This window comes from Triturus cristatus, chromosome 8 (assembly GCF_964204655.1).
Source record: "Triturus cristatus chromosome 8, aTriCri1.1, whole genome shotgun sequence".
Lineage (NCBI taxonomy): Eukaryota > Metazoa > Chordata > Amphibia > Caudata > Salamandridae > Triturus > Triturus cristatus.
This window is the reverse complement of record NC_140591.1, coordinates 25,522,703-25,537,979: the sequence shown is the minus strand read 5'-3', so window position 1 is coordinate 25,537,979 and position 15,277 is coordinate 25,522,703. Positions and strand designations below refer to the sequence as shown.

The window sequence follows — 15,277 nt, the reverse complement described above, 5'->3', positions numbered from 1 at the left end:
ATAGGGCCCTTGTCGGGAAGCCCCCTCCTGGGGCTCGGCTGTGACCAGTTATAGCCACAATTCTCAATTTTCACGACAGAGACACCATCCTTAAATTTGCATGCAACCAGAAAGATCTGCTGTTTGAGTCTCACCACATTGTGATCTTTCCAGATTACACCCAAGATGGTTCAACAACGGTGCCAATCATTTGTTGCAGGAAAGAGATGCCTTCGCAAACTCAAAATTCTATACATGCTCCTTTTCCCTGCCTGCATGCAAGTGGTATACAACTCTCAAACACAGTTTTTGATATCCCAGAAGAGATCTTGCATGGGCAGACGAAACAGTTTCCGTCAGGCCTCATACTCTTCCGCATATGGATTCGGATTCATCTTCCAGTGACCGCCGTGTACAGCAGAGCAAGCCCAAGAAAAAACGCTGCACAGATCCCGGTCCTCATGGCGCTCGAAGCCCTGTATGGATGAACACTGAGAGACCACTAGGCTTGGGTGTCTGGCGCTTGACCTGCCGAGCTCCCGCTGCCACCGCTACCATAGATCGTGACATCATCATATGGTTATGAGCATCTGCGATGAAGGCTTTTCACTACCGGCTGCCCCTCTGGTCTGCCTCGATCTAGAGCCCTCCAGAGAACTTTTCATTGTTCGGGACGTGGGGGATTCATTGGACGAGCCTGGCCCCCGCCCTCTGTTGAGGTTGCCTGGGGGCTCCTTCCGCGACAGATACTTCAAAGGCTTTGAGGTATTAGTGTTAGGAGAGGCAAGGACAGAAACTGTTGTATAGTTCTGGTTTGCCATTTTAAGCGCAGACCTAGTGCTCACCTGTCAACAAATCAGCCCGTGGATAGATTGGTTGATTCCAGACAGCACCCCAACGGCTGAGACAGATTCAGTTAGTTCTGACGGCTGACTCTGTGTTATAACCTGGAATGTGAGTGGTGTCCTGGACAAGGTAAAGAGAGGCGCTGTGCTCCGTAAGGCCAAACGACTCCAGGATGATATACTTCTATACCAGGAGACACACCTTCTGGGGTCCAAGGCCCCCTATCTGGCCCGCTTTGGTTTCACGCAGACATATCACTCTGGTTTTGTCATAGGGGTGGCTTCTTATATATCGCAGGGTTCCCTTTCAGCCTCTAAAGAGCTGGGTGGATACACAGGGGATATGTTTTTGTGTCAGGTATAATTTAGAGGGAGCCTGTGGTTGTGGGCTGTGTCAATGCCCCCCCCCACTGCTAGTGCAATCATTTGTTGATCGTATTATAGGTCTCTGGGGCACACTGCCAAAAGGCTTGGCTGTTATCAAGGGGAATTGGAACAACGTCATGTTCCTGGAGCGTGATCAATGGCTGGAGACCGGAGGTGTTGGGGAATCGTGTGGGGTCCCAGTTGCGGGCCCTGGTTGAGACGGTGGGGTGGGTGGATGCCTGAGGGGCTTATCACCCCACTGAGAGGGTTTTACTTACTATTCTACAGTACACGGGTCCTTCTCTCGGCTTGAACACCTGTTGGTGATGGTTGGTCACCTACATAGAGCCTCTGCACTAGATGTCCTCCCTAGAGGATTGTCCGATCATTCCCCAGTGAGGTTGTGGCTCTTTGTGGGTCACTGGCACCACGGGTTCAGATAGCAACTCTGTTAGAAATGAGGGGGCTCTGGTTGACGCAGGTGTGAACCCACAACAAGCAGGGACCCTTTACTTCTTGTCAGGGCGAAGGATGACTCCCCAGAATAACCCCTGCTCACCCTCTAGGTGCGTGGCGCGAGCAGTCTAGGCTAAGTCTCAGGCGTACACGGTTAAGCAAATGCAATTACACATACAGTAAACCCCTTGCATGCACCACAAACGGACACCAATCAGGAAGTATATAAAAATAAGCTTTTATGTAGTTTCAGCAGATTCAAATACAAGGCCCAGTAACGTTGAACTGATGGGGCCACAATTCTTGGAAATACGGTCAAGTTCTCTTGGTTTTACGGAAAGTTCTTTAGGCGGGCACAAGGTAACTGTAGGCCTCAGCGCACTTCGTGCTGAGGCAGCGCCCGGGGAGCACACAGCAGATGACAGGGAAATAAGAACGTTGCGGACCCTGGATCCGATGCGAGCTCGCGGTCGAGTTCGTAAGTACAGTACCTTGTTTCTTGACGCAAAGGCGGGTGCGGGATTTCAGCGGCTCTTCGACAGAAGAGCGAGGCGGCGTCCGGAGCTCCCACACTTCACGAAGGTGTCTGATCTTCAGGCTCACGACAAGAGCGGGGTGTGGTAGGTGGCGGGTGAACAAAGCGGGGCAGCCGGGCACGCCGATGCGTCCGGGCCGTCCGAGGCTTGGAGATGCTCACAAACGCCGATTCCGGCGGGAGGGTGAAGGTGCACAGCGAGCCTCCAACGAGCGAGGTGACGGGGCAGCCCAGCACAGCGTAGGGGGAGCGGCTCCGATCGAGCGAGGCTCTTCCCAAGGCGGGGGCGGCTAAGCAGCCCTGGTCACGGCTCAAGGAGGGACTGGGGCACGAGGGTCACAGCTCCGGCGGGGGAAAGGACACCACAGTCCAGCAGCAGGCGAGTGAAGATCAGGTAGAGCCCAATGGTCCTGGGGCTCAGTTCAGGGGGCAAGCTCAGTTCCAAGCCCTTGGAGATCGTTTTGGAAAAGCACAAGTTTTGAAAGTAAAAGTAAAGTAAAAGTTTTCAGCAACAGTTTCTCTTCTCTCCTTTGGCAGCAAGGTCACCACTGCAGGCCAATCCCCCAGGATAGGGACAGTCTTCCTCCTACAGCTTTCCCGGTGCCTCCTCCTCAGGCAGAGATTCTTCTTGGTCAAAAGCCGATCTAGTTTTTTAGGAGCAGGGCTCCTCCATTTATACCACAAATCTTTTGTTCTCCCAGGCCAGGGGGGCCCTTGCCTAGTTCAGTCCGGTTTCTGAGCACTTTGTTTACGTGATGCAGGTTTCTCCTTTCAGAGTGCAGGGCAGAGTCATCAGACGCTCCACAGGGGGTGGAGCCGGCATCGAGGTAGCGGAGCACTGTCCTATTCAGAACCTAGGAGCACTCCCCCCACCCATCTATCTGTTGATCGTCCTATTCATACCAGGCTACCTAGCCCTGCCCATCTGGGTTCCCCCAGCCCTGTCACTCACAGCAGCCAGACATCAGATACACATCACGCAGAGGCGGCTGAAATGTTTAGGCAAGCAAAGGCCGACTTTCTAAAAGCGGCATTTGCAAACCCGGAATATTAAAATAAACCTTGCGAAAAGGTGTACCTTATTATTCCGAGTTCAGGCATACTAAACTCGATCTCCTACCATGTTCCCTGGGTCGGTTAGGATCATAGGGTGTAATAATCCAGGCCGCCCATACTGGCCTATGAGAACAGGGTAGCCTTGCAGTAGTGAACAACAAGATGGCGGTAATTCACTACTAGGACATGCCATGCATCCAGGCTTGTCCTACCTTAGGCGTACAATGCACCCTGCCCGTGGGCCTACCAGAGGGGTGACTAACATGCAGCTAAGGGAAGGTTTTAGGGACTGGCAAGTGTGGGCACTTGTCGGTCGGCGTGTCAGTACCAGACTGCACGCAGGTTCTGCGATGGCAGACCTTAGACGTATTTTACCGGCCGCTTCTGTGGGTGGCACAACCCGTGCTGCAAGCCCACCAGCGGTGTTCGCATTTACATGCCCTGGCGCCCCTGGCGCACTTTACTGGGGTCTGATAGTAAACCGAACAATCCAATCATGGAATCCAACCAACATATACAATTTACATAGGGAGCACTCGCACCGCGACACTGGTTGGCAGTGGCACAGCGCGCTGAGCGGCCAACACCATAAAAACACATGAGGCACAGCGACAAAACGAGGAAGGGAGACTCACGCCAAGGTGCCAGGTCTAACACGTGTCCCCTCCAGCTGAAAAGTGGGGAGAACTACCCTACCCCAGGGAGTTCCTCATCACTAAGGCGGAAAAATCTGGACAGACCGTCAGCATTGGCGTGATCTGTGCCAGGGCGATGTTCCACCGTGAAATCCATACCCTGTAGGGAAATGGACCACCTCAACAGCTTTGGATTCTCACCCCTCATATGCATCAACCATCTGAGGGGCCTGTGGTCCGTCTGAACCCGGAAGTGAGACCCAAACAAGTAGGGTCTTAGCTTCTTCAGCGCCCAGACCACAGCAAATGCCTCACGCTCAATAGCACTCCACCTTTGTTCCCGTGGAAGTAACCTCCTGCTAAGAAAGGCTACGGGTTGATCTAGGCCCTCCTCATTAATCTGTGAAAGTACAGCCCCCACACCATGCTCTGAAGCGTCTGTCTGAACGATAAACTCTTTGGAGAAGTTGGGAGCCAAGAGCACGGGCGCCGTGCACATAGCAGTTTTCAAGGCCTCAAAAGCTTTCTGACAGGTGTCAGTCCAGATCACTTTCCTGGGCTGCTTCTTCGAAGTCAGCGCTGTCAAGGGGGCAACCATGTTGCCATACCCCTTGACAAACCTCCTGTAGTACCCGGTGAGACCTAGGAAGGCTCTCACCTCCGTCTGGGTTTTGGGCGCCTCCCAATTCAGGATGGTTTCTATCTTGGGCTGAAGGGGTGCCACCTGGCCACTCCCAACTTGGTGTCCCAAGTACACCACGGAACCCTGCCCGATCTGGCACTTACTCGCCTTGATCGTGAGGCCTGCCTTGCGCAGCGCCATCAACACTTCCCAGAGGTGACGCAAGTGTTCCTCCCAAGTGGAGCTGAACACTGCGATGTCATCCAGGTAGGCTGCACTGAACGAATCCAGCCCAGCCAACACCTGGTTGACCAATCTCTGGAAGGTGGCAGGGGCATTCTTCATCCCAAATGGCATAACCCGGAACTGGTAGTGCCCATCTGGGGTGGAAAATGCTGACCTCTCTTTGGCCCCCTCGGTCAAGGCGATCTGCCAATACCCAGACGTTAAATCAAACGTGCTGAGGTAGTTGGCAGCCCCTAGCCGATCGATGAGCTCATCAGCTCTGGGGATGGGGTGGGCGTCAGTCCTAGTGACCGAATTGAGTCCTCTGTAGTCCACACAGAACCGGAGTTCGGGTGTGGCTCCCGGCGCTGCAGCCTTTGGGACCAAGACCACGGGGCTGGCCCAAGGACTGCTAGAAGACTCAATTACCCCGAGGGCAAACATCTTGGAGACCTCCTCCTTGATGCAGGTCCTCACCCTGTCAGTCACCCTGTAGGCCTTGTGCCGCACAGGTGGACTATCCCCAGTGTCCACATCATGGACGCACCAATCAGTGACACCAGGGACCAGGGAAAACAGGTCAGAAAACTGTCCCAGCAACTGGCGACAATCATTCTGTTGCTCAGGGGTCAGGGTGGAAGAGAGGATGACACCATCCACTGACCCATCTTGCTCCTTGGCTGACAGGAGGTCCGGAAGAGGTTCTGTCTCCTCCTCCATTCCAGCATCTGTTGCCAAGAGCATGCCCACTTGGGACCTCTCCAAGTGGGGCTTGAGGCGGTTGACATGTAGGACCCTTAAGGGGTTCCTAGGAGACTTCAGGTCCACCACGTAGGTAACAGGACTCTTGCGCTCCACCACCTCAAAGGGACCGGTCCACTTATCCTGGAGCGCACACGGCTCCACGGGGGCCAAGACCCATACTTTCTGTCCAGGCTGAAGCTCTACCAGAGTGGCATTCTGGTCGTACCACCGCTTCATCTCCTCCTGGCTGGCTTCCAGATTTGCCTCAGCAAGTTGCCTGAATCGCCTAGTCTGATTCCTGAAGGCCAGCATGTAACTATATACATTCTGGGGAGGCTTCCTGGGAGATTGCTCCCAGCCTTCTTTGACCAGACATAGAGGTCCTCTGACTGGGTGACCATACAGAAGCTCAAAGGGACTGAACCCCAGAGACTTCTGTGGCACCTCACGGTAAGCGAAGAGAAGGCATGGTAAGAGGACGTCCCACTTACGCCTCATGGCTCCTTCTAGGCCCATTATCATGCCTTTGAGGGTTCGGTTGAATCTCTCAACCAACCCGTTTCCTTAGGGGTGGTAAGGGGTGGTGAACTTGTAGGTTACACCACACTCTTGCCAAAGAGATTTCATGTATTTGGACATGAAATTGGTACCTCGGTCAGACACCACTTCTAGAGGGAATCCCACTCGGGAGAAAATTCCCATCAGTGCCCGTCCCACCACGGGGGCCGTCACTGTCCTTAGAGGAATGGCTTCCGGGTACCGGGTGGCATGGTCCACCAGGACCAGGATGAACCTATTGCCCATCGCTGTCCTGGGGTCCAGTGGCCCTACAATGTCGATCCCCACTCGCTGGAATGGGGTACCGACCACAGGGAATGGCTGGAGTGGAGCCTTCTGCTTCCTTCCACTCTTTCCACTTGCCTGGCAAGTCTGGCATGTCCTGCAGTGAGTATCTGAACTCCTGCGCATTTGAGGCCAATAAAAGTGGGTGACAAGCCTTTCAAAGGTCTTGTCCTGCCCCAAATGCCCTGCCAATGGCACATCGTGAGCCAGCCCCAGTAGGAAGGCTCTGAAGTCCTGGGGTACCACCAGCGCACGGGCTGACCCAGGCTCAGCAACCTTAGGCTCTGTATACAGGAGGTCGTTCTCCCAATAAACGAAATGCGATCCTGACTGATCACCTGCGGCCTGGTCTGCAGCCTGCTGCCGCATACCCACGAGAGAAGGGCACTCCTTCTGTGCCTTGCAAAAGTCCTCCCTGGTGGGACCCCCTTCCTGCTGCCAATGGGTCAGCTCCGGCAGGTCTCCCAGTTCAGCTATCTGCTCCCCTGTAGGCTCCAGGGCATCCCCCTCAAGGTCTGCTTCCTCCTGGACCGTGGGAACTTCAGGGGCCGGCTTCCCGCGCCCCTTGCTCCTTCTCTCTGAGGCCGGTTCCTGGGCCTCCCTCTCAGGCTCCAGGACCTCTTGAGTACCTCTACTGGCTGCCATGGACCGTGTGGTGACACACGCCCAATCCGGCATACCCAACATCTCCAGGTGAGCACTCCGCTCCACCTTAGCCCAAGGTGAGCTCTCCAAATCGTTCCCTAACAAACAGTCTACAGGCATGGCGGGCCTCACAGCTACCTGAAGAGTACCAGCGACCCCCCCCCACTCAAAGGGAACCTGAGCCACCTTGCAGTGTCTCTCTGTGTTGTCAGCGGCAACAACGGGATAGAATGCATTGGGGACCACCTGCTCCTGAGACACCAGGTGACACCTGACAGCTGTCACACTGGCTCCTGTATCTCTAAGAGCTTCCACTCTATGGCCATTTATGGTCACCCACTGCCTGTACTTCTTAGTGTTCTCAGGCAGCTGGGTTGGAGGGACCACTTCACGGTCTCCTAGCGAGACCAGGGACATCTCTGCGGGACCCCACCCACCTTGGACATCCCTCTCCTCCCCCAAGGCTACACTAGTCACCTGCCGGGGTGGAGCACCAGTGGGTGCTGGTTTACCAAACAACGGACATTTTACATCAGAGGCAAAATGCCCCAAATTGTTACACCTGTAACATCTTACGGGCCCCTTTGGAACAGGAGGACCTGTCGGGGCCCCGGTCGGTTTCTGGGGTGGGGGAGGCTGAGAACCCTTCCCTTGGTTCCCTTGGGGACTATTTTGGGGCCCTTTTTGGAACTGCTTCTGTTTACCCCTGTCCCCCCCACTCTTCTGCTGGGGACCCTGCCCACCTTTGGCGGAATCTCCCACGGTACCCTTGTGGACCCTGGTACTGACCCAGCGGTCCGCCTCCTCAGCAAGCTTCCTCGGGTTAGTCAGCTTACTATCTATCAGGTGCTGGCGTAGCTCAGGAAAGCAATTACTGGACAAGTGCTCCCATGCCATCAGATCAAGAAGCCCTTGATAATCATTCACCTTACTACCCTTTACCCAACCATCCAGCGCTCTGCAAAAGAAAGTCACATACTCCACATACGTACTATTGGGAATCTTAGTGCAACCCCTGAACCTCTGTCTATATAACTCAGGGGTCAACCCATACCTAGCCATCAATGCTTCCTTCATATGGGCATAAGAATTACGAACATCAACAGGTAAATCTAACAGTGTGTCCCGCCCTTCACTCAGGAACCTTCCCCACAACCCCGCTCCCCAATCTTTCTCAGGGACCCGGTGGGAAGACATGGCTACCTCGTAGGCTCTGAACCACTGCCCGATGTCGTCATTCCTGAAGAACTCCTTCACTACATCCTTGGGAATATAAACTCTTGGTTCCGCCGGTACTGGCGGTGTGCTGCCACCAGAGGGATTAAGCTCCAAACTTTTTGCTTTCAGCTCCAGCTCCCTCAGCTTCATGTCATGCTCTAATTGTAGTTTCTTTTCTTCCATGGCTAATCTTTGTTTTTCCATATCCATCTGCCCATGAAGTTTTGCCATTTCCACCTCGTGGGCCCGGGTTGCGGCCCTGTCTGCCAACTCTTCTGGCGACAGGCACCTGCCAAACTCATGGACACTTTCTGGTGGAACCACTTCCACCTGATTCTCTGGTGCCTTTGACTCATACCAGGCCCTCAGCGCCTTCACAAATTGGGTCTTGTTTTTCAATCCAGTTTGGGCAATCCTGAACTTGGAGCAAAGACCTTTCAAGTCTTCATTGGTACGATTCTGAAGTGCGTCTTCCTCCCAATCTACGTCTTCAAATCCCGAGATTATGGAAGCCGCCCTTCCGGCTGAAAGTGAACCAGGCATGGCTCTAGCAACGGAGACTCTTGGCAAAACAACAACAAATGCTAGCCTTGTGGCTGTGTTACTGGTCTGCTCTCACTACGTGGTGATCAGTGATTCACTATACGCAAACCACAAATGCAAATCCGTAAATCCTCACCGCTGCCACCAATGTTAGAAATGAGGGGGCTCTGGTTGACGCAGGTGTGAACCCACAACAAGCAGGGACCCTTTACTTCTTGTCAGGGCGAAGGATGACTCCCCAGAATAACCCCTGCTCACCCTCTAGGTGCGTGGCGCGAGCAGTCTAGGCTAAGTCTCAGGCGTACACGGTTAAGCAAATGCAATTACACATACAGTAAACCCCTTGCATGCACCACAAACGGACACCAATCAGGAAGTATATAAAAATAAGCTTTTATGTAGTTTCAGCAGATTCAAATACAAGGCCCAGTAACGTTGAACTGATGGGGCCACAATTCTTGGAAATACGGTCAAGTTCTCTTGGTTTTACGGAAAGTTCTTTAGGCGGGCACAAGGTAACTGTAGGCCTCAGCGCACTTCGTGCTGAGGCAGCGCCCGGGGAGCACACAGCAGATGACAGGGAAATAAGAACGTTGCGGACCCTGGATCCGATGCGAGCTCGCGGTCGAGTTCGTAAGTACAGTACCTTGTTTCTTGACGCAAAGGCGGGTGCGGGATTTCAGCGGCTCTTCGACAGAAGAGCGAGGCGGCGTCCGGAGCTCCCACACTTCACGAAGGTGTCTGATCTTCAGGCTCACGACAAGAGCGGGGTGTGGTAGGTGGCGGGTGAACAAAGCGGGGCAGCCGGGCACGCCGATGCGTCCGGGCCGTCCGAGGCTTGGAGATGCTCACAAACGCCGATTCCGGCGGGAGGGTGAAGGTGCACAGCGAGCCTCCAACGAGCGAGGTGACGGGGCAGCCCAGCACAGCGTAGGGGGAGCGGCTCCGATCGAGCGAGGCTCTTCCCAAGGCGGGGGCGGCTAAGCAGCCCTGGTCACGGCTCAAGGAGGGACTGGGGCACGAGGGTCACAGCTCCGGCGGGGGAAAGGACACCACAGTCCAGCAGCAGGCGAGTGAAGATCAGGTAGAGCCCAATGGTCCTGGGGCTCAGTTCAGGGGGCAAGCTCAGTTCCAAGCCCTTGGAGATCGTTTTGGAAAAGCACAAGTTTTGAAAGTAAAAGTAAAGTAAAAGTTTTCAGCAACAGTTTCTCTTCTCTCCTTTGGCAGCAAGGTCACCACTGCAGGCCAATCCCCCAGGATAGGGACAGTCTTCCTCCTACAGCTTTCCCGGTGCCTCCTCCTCAGGCAGAGATTCTTCTTGGTCAAAAGCCGATCTAGTTTTTTAGGAGCAGGGCTCCTCCATTTATACCACAAATCTTTTGTTCTCCCAGGCCAGGGGGGCCCTTGCCTAGTTCAGTCCGGTTTCTGAGCACTTTGTTTACGTGATGCAGGTTTCTCCTTTCAGAGTGCAGGGCAGAGTCATCAGACGCTCCACAGGGGGTGGAGCCGGCATCGAGGTAGCGGAGCACTGTCCTATTCAGAACCTAGGAGCACTCCCCCCACCCATCTATCTGTTGATCGTCCTATTCATACCAGGCTACCTAGCCCTGCCCATCTGGGTTCCCCCAGCCCTGTCACTCACACCAGCCAGACATCAGATACACATCACGCAGAGGCGGCTGAAATGTTTAGGCAAGCAAAGGCCGACTTTCTAAAAGCGGCATTTGCAAACCCGGAATATTAAAATAAACCTTGCGAAAAGGTGTACCTTATTATTCCGAGTTCAGGCATACTAAACTCGATCTCCTACCATGTTCCCTGGGTCGGTTAGGATCATAGGGTGTAATAATCCAGGCCGCCCATACTGGCCTATGAGAACAGGGTAGCCTTGCAGTAGTGAACAACAAGATGGCGGTAATTCACTACTAGGACATGCCATGCATCCAGGCTTGTCCTACCTTAGGCGTACAATGCACCCTGCCCGTGGGCCTACCAGAGGGGTGACTAACATGCAGCTAAGGGAAGGTTTTAGGGACTGGCAAGTGTGGGCACTTGTCGGTCGGCGTGTCAGTACCAGACTGCACGCAGGTTCTGCGATGGCAGACCTTAGACGTATTTTACCGGCCGCTTCTGTGGGTGGCACAACCCGTGCTGCAAGCCCACCAGCGGTGTTCGCATTTACATGCCCTGGCGCCCCTGGCGCACTTTACTGGGGTCTGATAGTAAACCGAACAATCCAATCATGGAATCCAACCAACATATACAATTTACATAGGGAGCACTCGCACCGCGACACTGGTTGGCAGTGGCACAGCGCGCTGAGCGGCCAACACCATAAAAACACATGAGGCACAGCGACAAAACGAGGAAGGGAGACTCACGCCAAGGTGCCAGGTCTAACAAACTCTCACTGTGGCACTCGAGAAACCCACTATATAAAACATACATACATCGGGCCATGGTAGGCTAATTCTCTCATAACTTTGGGACCGCCCCTTCCAAAATTATACTATGGGAAGCGATGAAACACACCATTTGAGGCGCAGATATTAGTTTTGGTACTACAGAGTGTAAATTACCATCAAATGAGCTATCTCGGATGGAGACCTCAATGCTGGAGTTCGAGACGATCAGCAGTGATGAAGGGGGTGGGATGGCATGAAGGCCATTGGTCATGGCCTAGCACCAGTATCAGAGAGAGCTCCTGGAAAAGGCCAAGTGTGCATGACAAGCCCTCCTGAGCAGCATATATCAGTAGGGAGACAAGTCTAGTAAATTGTTACCTAGACTCTGCCAGATTCCCTTGCGACGGTTTAGGTCCCAACAATTAGAGATGCCCAGGGTAAGTTGGTATCTGGCGTGGGTGAGGTGGCCAGAAGTTTCACTGGCTACTATAAGGGTTTATACGCAGAAAGGGAGACTGTGACGGCCACTCAAATCGATGACTTTATAGACGCCCTACCCCCGAAGTCCCGGTCTACTACTGCCAGGGCACTACTGCCACTTACAGTGGAGGTGTTGACGGCTGCCATCAGAGAACTAGGCCCTGGGAGGGCCCTCGGCCCCAACGGGTTCTCTAGCAAATTCCTCAGAGCCTTTATGCCTCTGGTGGGGGTTCACTTACTCGATGCGATTCAAGCTGCACTAAAAGAGACACGCATGGCTTCACATTGGAGGCATGCATAGCTTGTTGTATTCTCTAAACAAACTTGCCCGCCAGAGGTTCACTCCTCTTACTACCCAATTTCCCTCCTGAATACAGAGGTCAAACTCCTAGCCAAAGCTTTAGCCAACAGATTGATGGCTCAAATGTCAGATTTGGTCCATCCGGACCAGGCCGGTTTTATACCCAATCCCGCCACTCGCCAAAACATTCACCGTGCCCATAATGCCATGGCTCCTATAGATCGATTGGGGCAACCATCGGTTCTAGTCTTAGCCGATATGAACAAAGCCTTTGATTCAGTGAGCTGGACATATTTGTGTGTGCTCCTCAGATGACTTAATATGGGGCTTAGATTTCTCTCCCACGTTTGGTTATTGTATACAGATCTGACTGCCTCGGTCCGAGTCACGGGGTCAGTGTCGGCCCCATACCCCATCCGTCGGGGCATCAGGCAGGGCTGTCCCCTGTCCCCCTTGTTGTTTGCCCTGGCCATGGTCAGGTCTTGGTCCCAGCTACCCATCCATATTTGGCCGATCCGCCATCTCTAAGATGGTCTGGATACTCAGGCGTCTGAATCAACTGCAGAGCTATCCCCACCCTGTTCTTTCCACCTGGTTCCGTCAGATTAATGCTATATTGGGTCAGCTTTTGTGGGGCGGAGGTACCTCTCGCGTGGCCCTCCGAACCTGCTTTCAATCCACATACTACTGAGGCATCGCCACTGCCGACATCAAATCTTATCATTCCGCTTCTCACCTACAGGTTCTTAATAAGTGGTGGCACAGCACACGCGAGGATCCCGCCTATGCTGCAGAACGATGGGTGAGACATCTATGCTTACGCAATTGTACAGTGGGTCAGATGTTGGTATCCTTCCCCAGCAGCCAGACAGGTGATTCTGGTATGGAGGCAAGCCCTTTTGTAAAATGGGGTAGTGGAGGCGTCTAACACGTGAGACGTTGCTGTGGCAAGGCACACTCCTTTCGCAAGTTGCAGGGTTGGGGGGGTTTCAGGGATGGGATCACATAGGTATTTCCACTCTAGGTGATGTTATGAGAGGCCTCATACTAAAGTCGTTCTAGGAGCTCCAATACAAGGTGTCGATGCCATACAGTCAATTCTATAAAGATTTGCAGCTGACCCACGCCCTATCCCATAAATCCATGCTCTCTTGCAAAGAAATCTGCACACGAGGAGACAAAAGACCATGCTTGACACAGAGTCATACTAAAACTTCACAAAACCTCAGTAGGCCACTGCCACTTACCCAGGGCACGGGCAGTATTCCAGTGCCTGCTATGAGGGTGTGTTTTGTGCACCCCACCAGGTCAAATGAACAGGTTCAGGACCTCACATTACCAAGGAGAGGCTTATGGCCTCTGCAGACACACACTAGACAGGATGATGGCGGGGTCAAGTAAAAGTTCAGATACCGGATTCACATATAGTGGAGCGCTAAGGGCAGGGGTACACACCCATTCAGCATGCAGAATACATTGGCACCCCAACACCACTTAACAATGCTTGCAGGAGTTCAGTGCTTGAAGGGGGACCTGCTGGTCACTCAGCTCGCTGCCCCACTTCTGAGGCACTTGATGTCTCCTACATGCCAGGGAAAGTCAAGCCCTACATTCACCAACCCTCACAGCCCTCACAGCCCACGCATGTAGGAAAATCATATACACGAGGCTTCTTGCCCTACCAATAATGGATTCAACCCCTCTTGGGCAAGACAGGGTAAGGCAAAATCCTGCAGACTTTGCAACTACGGCAGGGAATCCTGGCTCCATCTACTGCGCTTCTGCTCCAAACTCGCCAGTGACCGTCACCCCCTGTCAGTCTCCTTATACTGTGCCAATGTACATTGAATGTAAAACAAGGATCAATTGTTTTAACTTTTTATAAATTATTTTTACTAGGATGTTTTTATGTTGTAAAACGTGTTGCTTTGGTGGAATGGTTTTTAAAAGACTGAACACTTGAATAAATACAAAATTGAAAACATTTTGAACTTTGCACCGCACTGTACGCAGGAACCACCACCGAACTCCTGAGAAGACTCCAGACGATACAGACTACAGAGGCCAGACTTAGCCTCAACCTGCCCAAATCGACCCCCATCACTCAGCACCCGAGTTGCCTCTACTGGCTCCTCGTCCAGAAAAGATGCCAATTCAAGATACTGACATACGCCTACAAAGCACTCCACAACCAAGTACCAGCCTACATGAACCACCACCTGAGCTTCCACCGACCGTCCAGAGACCCTCGCACAGACGCTAAGTATCTGCCGTAGCCACAGCGGAGGCCGCTTCTTCTCCTACCTTGCCGCCAAGTCCTGGACCGGCCTTCCCCTCCACCTCCGCTGGCGGACTTCAAGACCGGGCTTTTCGACTTAGCCCAGCAACAGATCACCTGGATACCCTCACGGGTGATAATCTGCGCTTTACAAATACTCATTGATTGATAACCCTGACAAGTGTATGAAGTCCAATATATACACCTATTGGGTAGCCACTTATTTCACAAACAGGAAGTGTGCTACGCCTACAGGGTAGGAAAGTGTTATAAACAATAGCAGTACAATACAATACAGAGATATGTGCAGAGTTCTGAAACAAGGATGTGTGGCCTCCACACTAGACAAGACGATCCTTAAATAAGTCATGAAAGTACCTGGACCTCACCTGCAGGGGGAAGGAAGCCGCCTTGTTGCCCACATATCCTCGCACCACGTGGCTCTGGATGGAGAGGACCCGGCAGTCGGTTCCTGGCTGTTCCATGCTTCGGGGACCCAGGGGCTGAACTCCAGCACGTGCCATGGAGGAAGACCCTGGGGAAGAGGAAGGGTGGACCCGGTTCATTGAGGCAGGGACTGCCACACTCAAGGACGGCTGGGGGGATGGAGGGGAGGAAGAGAGGGGAGTCACCAGAAGCCCAGCAGAGGGGTGGCACAGAGCTGTATTACAGAGACCCGCAGGGAAAAAGGGGTAGGGGCACCTGGGTGAAGGGAGGGTGCCTTGGAAATAGGGCTACTACAGATATTGCAGAAGCAGAGTGGAGCGATCAAACCCCCAGCACAAGCATGGAAGAGAGAAGGCTGCAGTGGTGAGAGGCCCCTCAGAGACAAGACTCAAGGAAGGGGGCAGCTGGGGACTGGAGAGGGTGAGAGACCCCTCATAGACGAGACTCGGGGAAGGGGGCAGCTGGGGACTGCAGGGGGTGAGAGACCCCCTCAGAGACGAGACTCAGGGAAGGGGGCAGCTGGGGACTGGAGAGGGTGAGAGACCCCTCAGAGAGAAGACTCAGGGAAGGGGGCAGCTGGGGACTGCAGGGGGTGAGAGACCCCCTCAGAGAAGAGACTCAGGGAAGGGGGCAGCTGGGGACTAGAGAGGGTGA

The 15,277-nt window shown here is 53.5% G+C and overlaps 1 protein-coding gene across 2 annotated transcripts in view; it reads right to left on the bottom strand.

Annotated features, from left to right (window-relative positions):
- Positions 1 to 15,277, bottom strand: part of PDXK (pyridoxal kinase) — a 471,678-nt gene that overhangs the window by 431,005 nt on the left and 25,396 nt on the right. The window contains exon 2 of one of the 2 annotated variants that reach the window (XM_085620780.1): positions 14,566 to 14,711. In XM_085620780.1, coding sequence (XP_085476906.1) covers positions 14,566 to 14,700 — 135 coding nt within the window. In that variant the 5' untranslated portion in view covers positions 14,701 to 14,711. Of the gene's footprint in view, positions 1 to 14,565; positions 14,758 to 15,277 lie in introns of those variants that run through there. The other variant, XM_085620781.1, reaches the window with a different exon arrangement.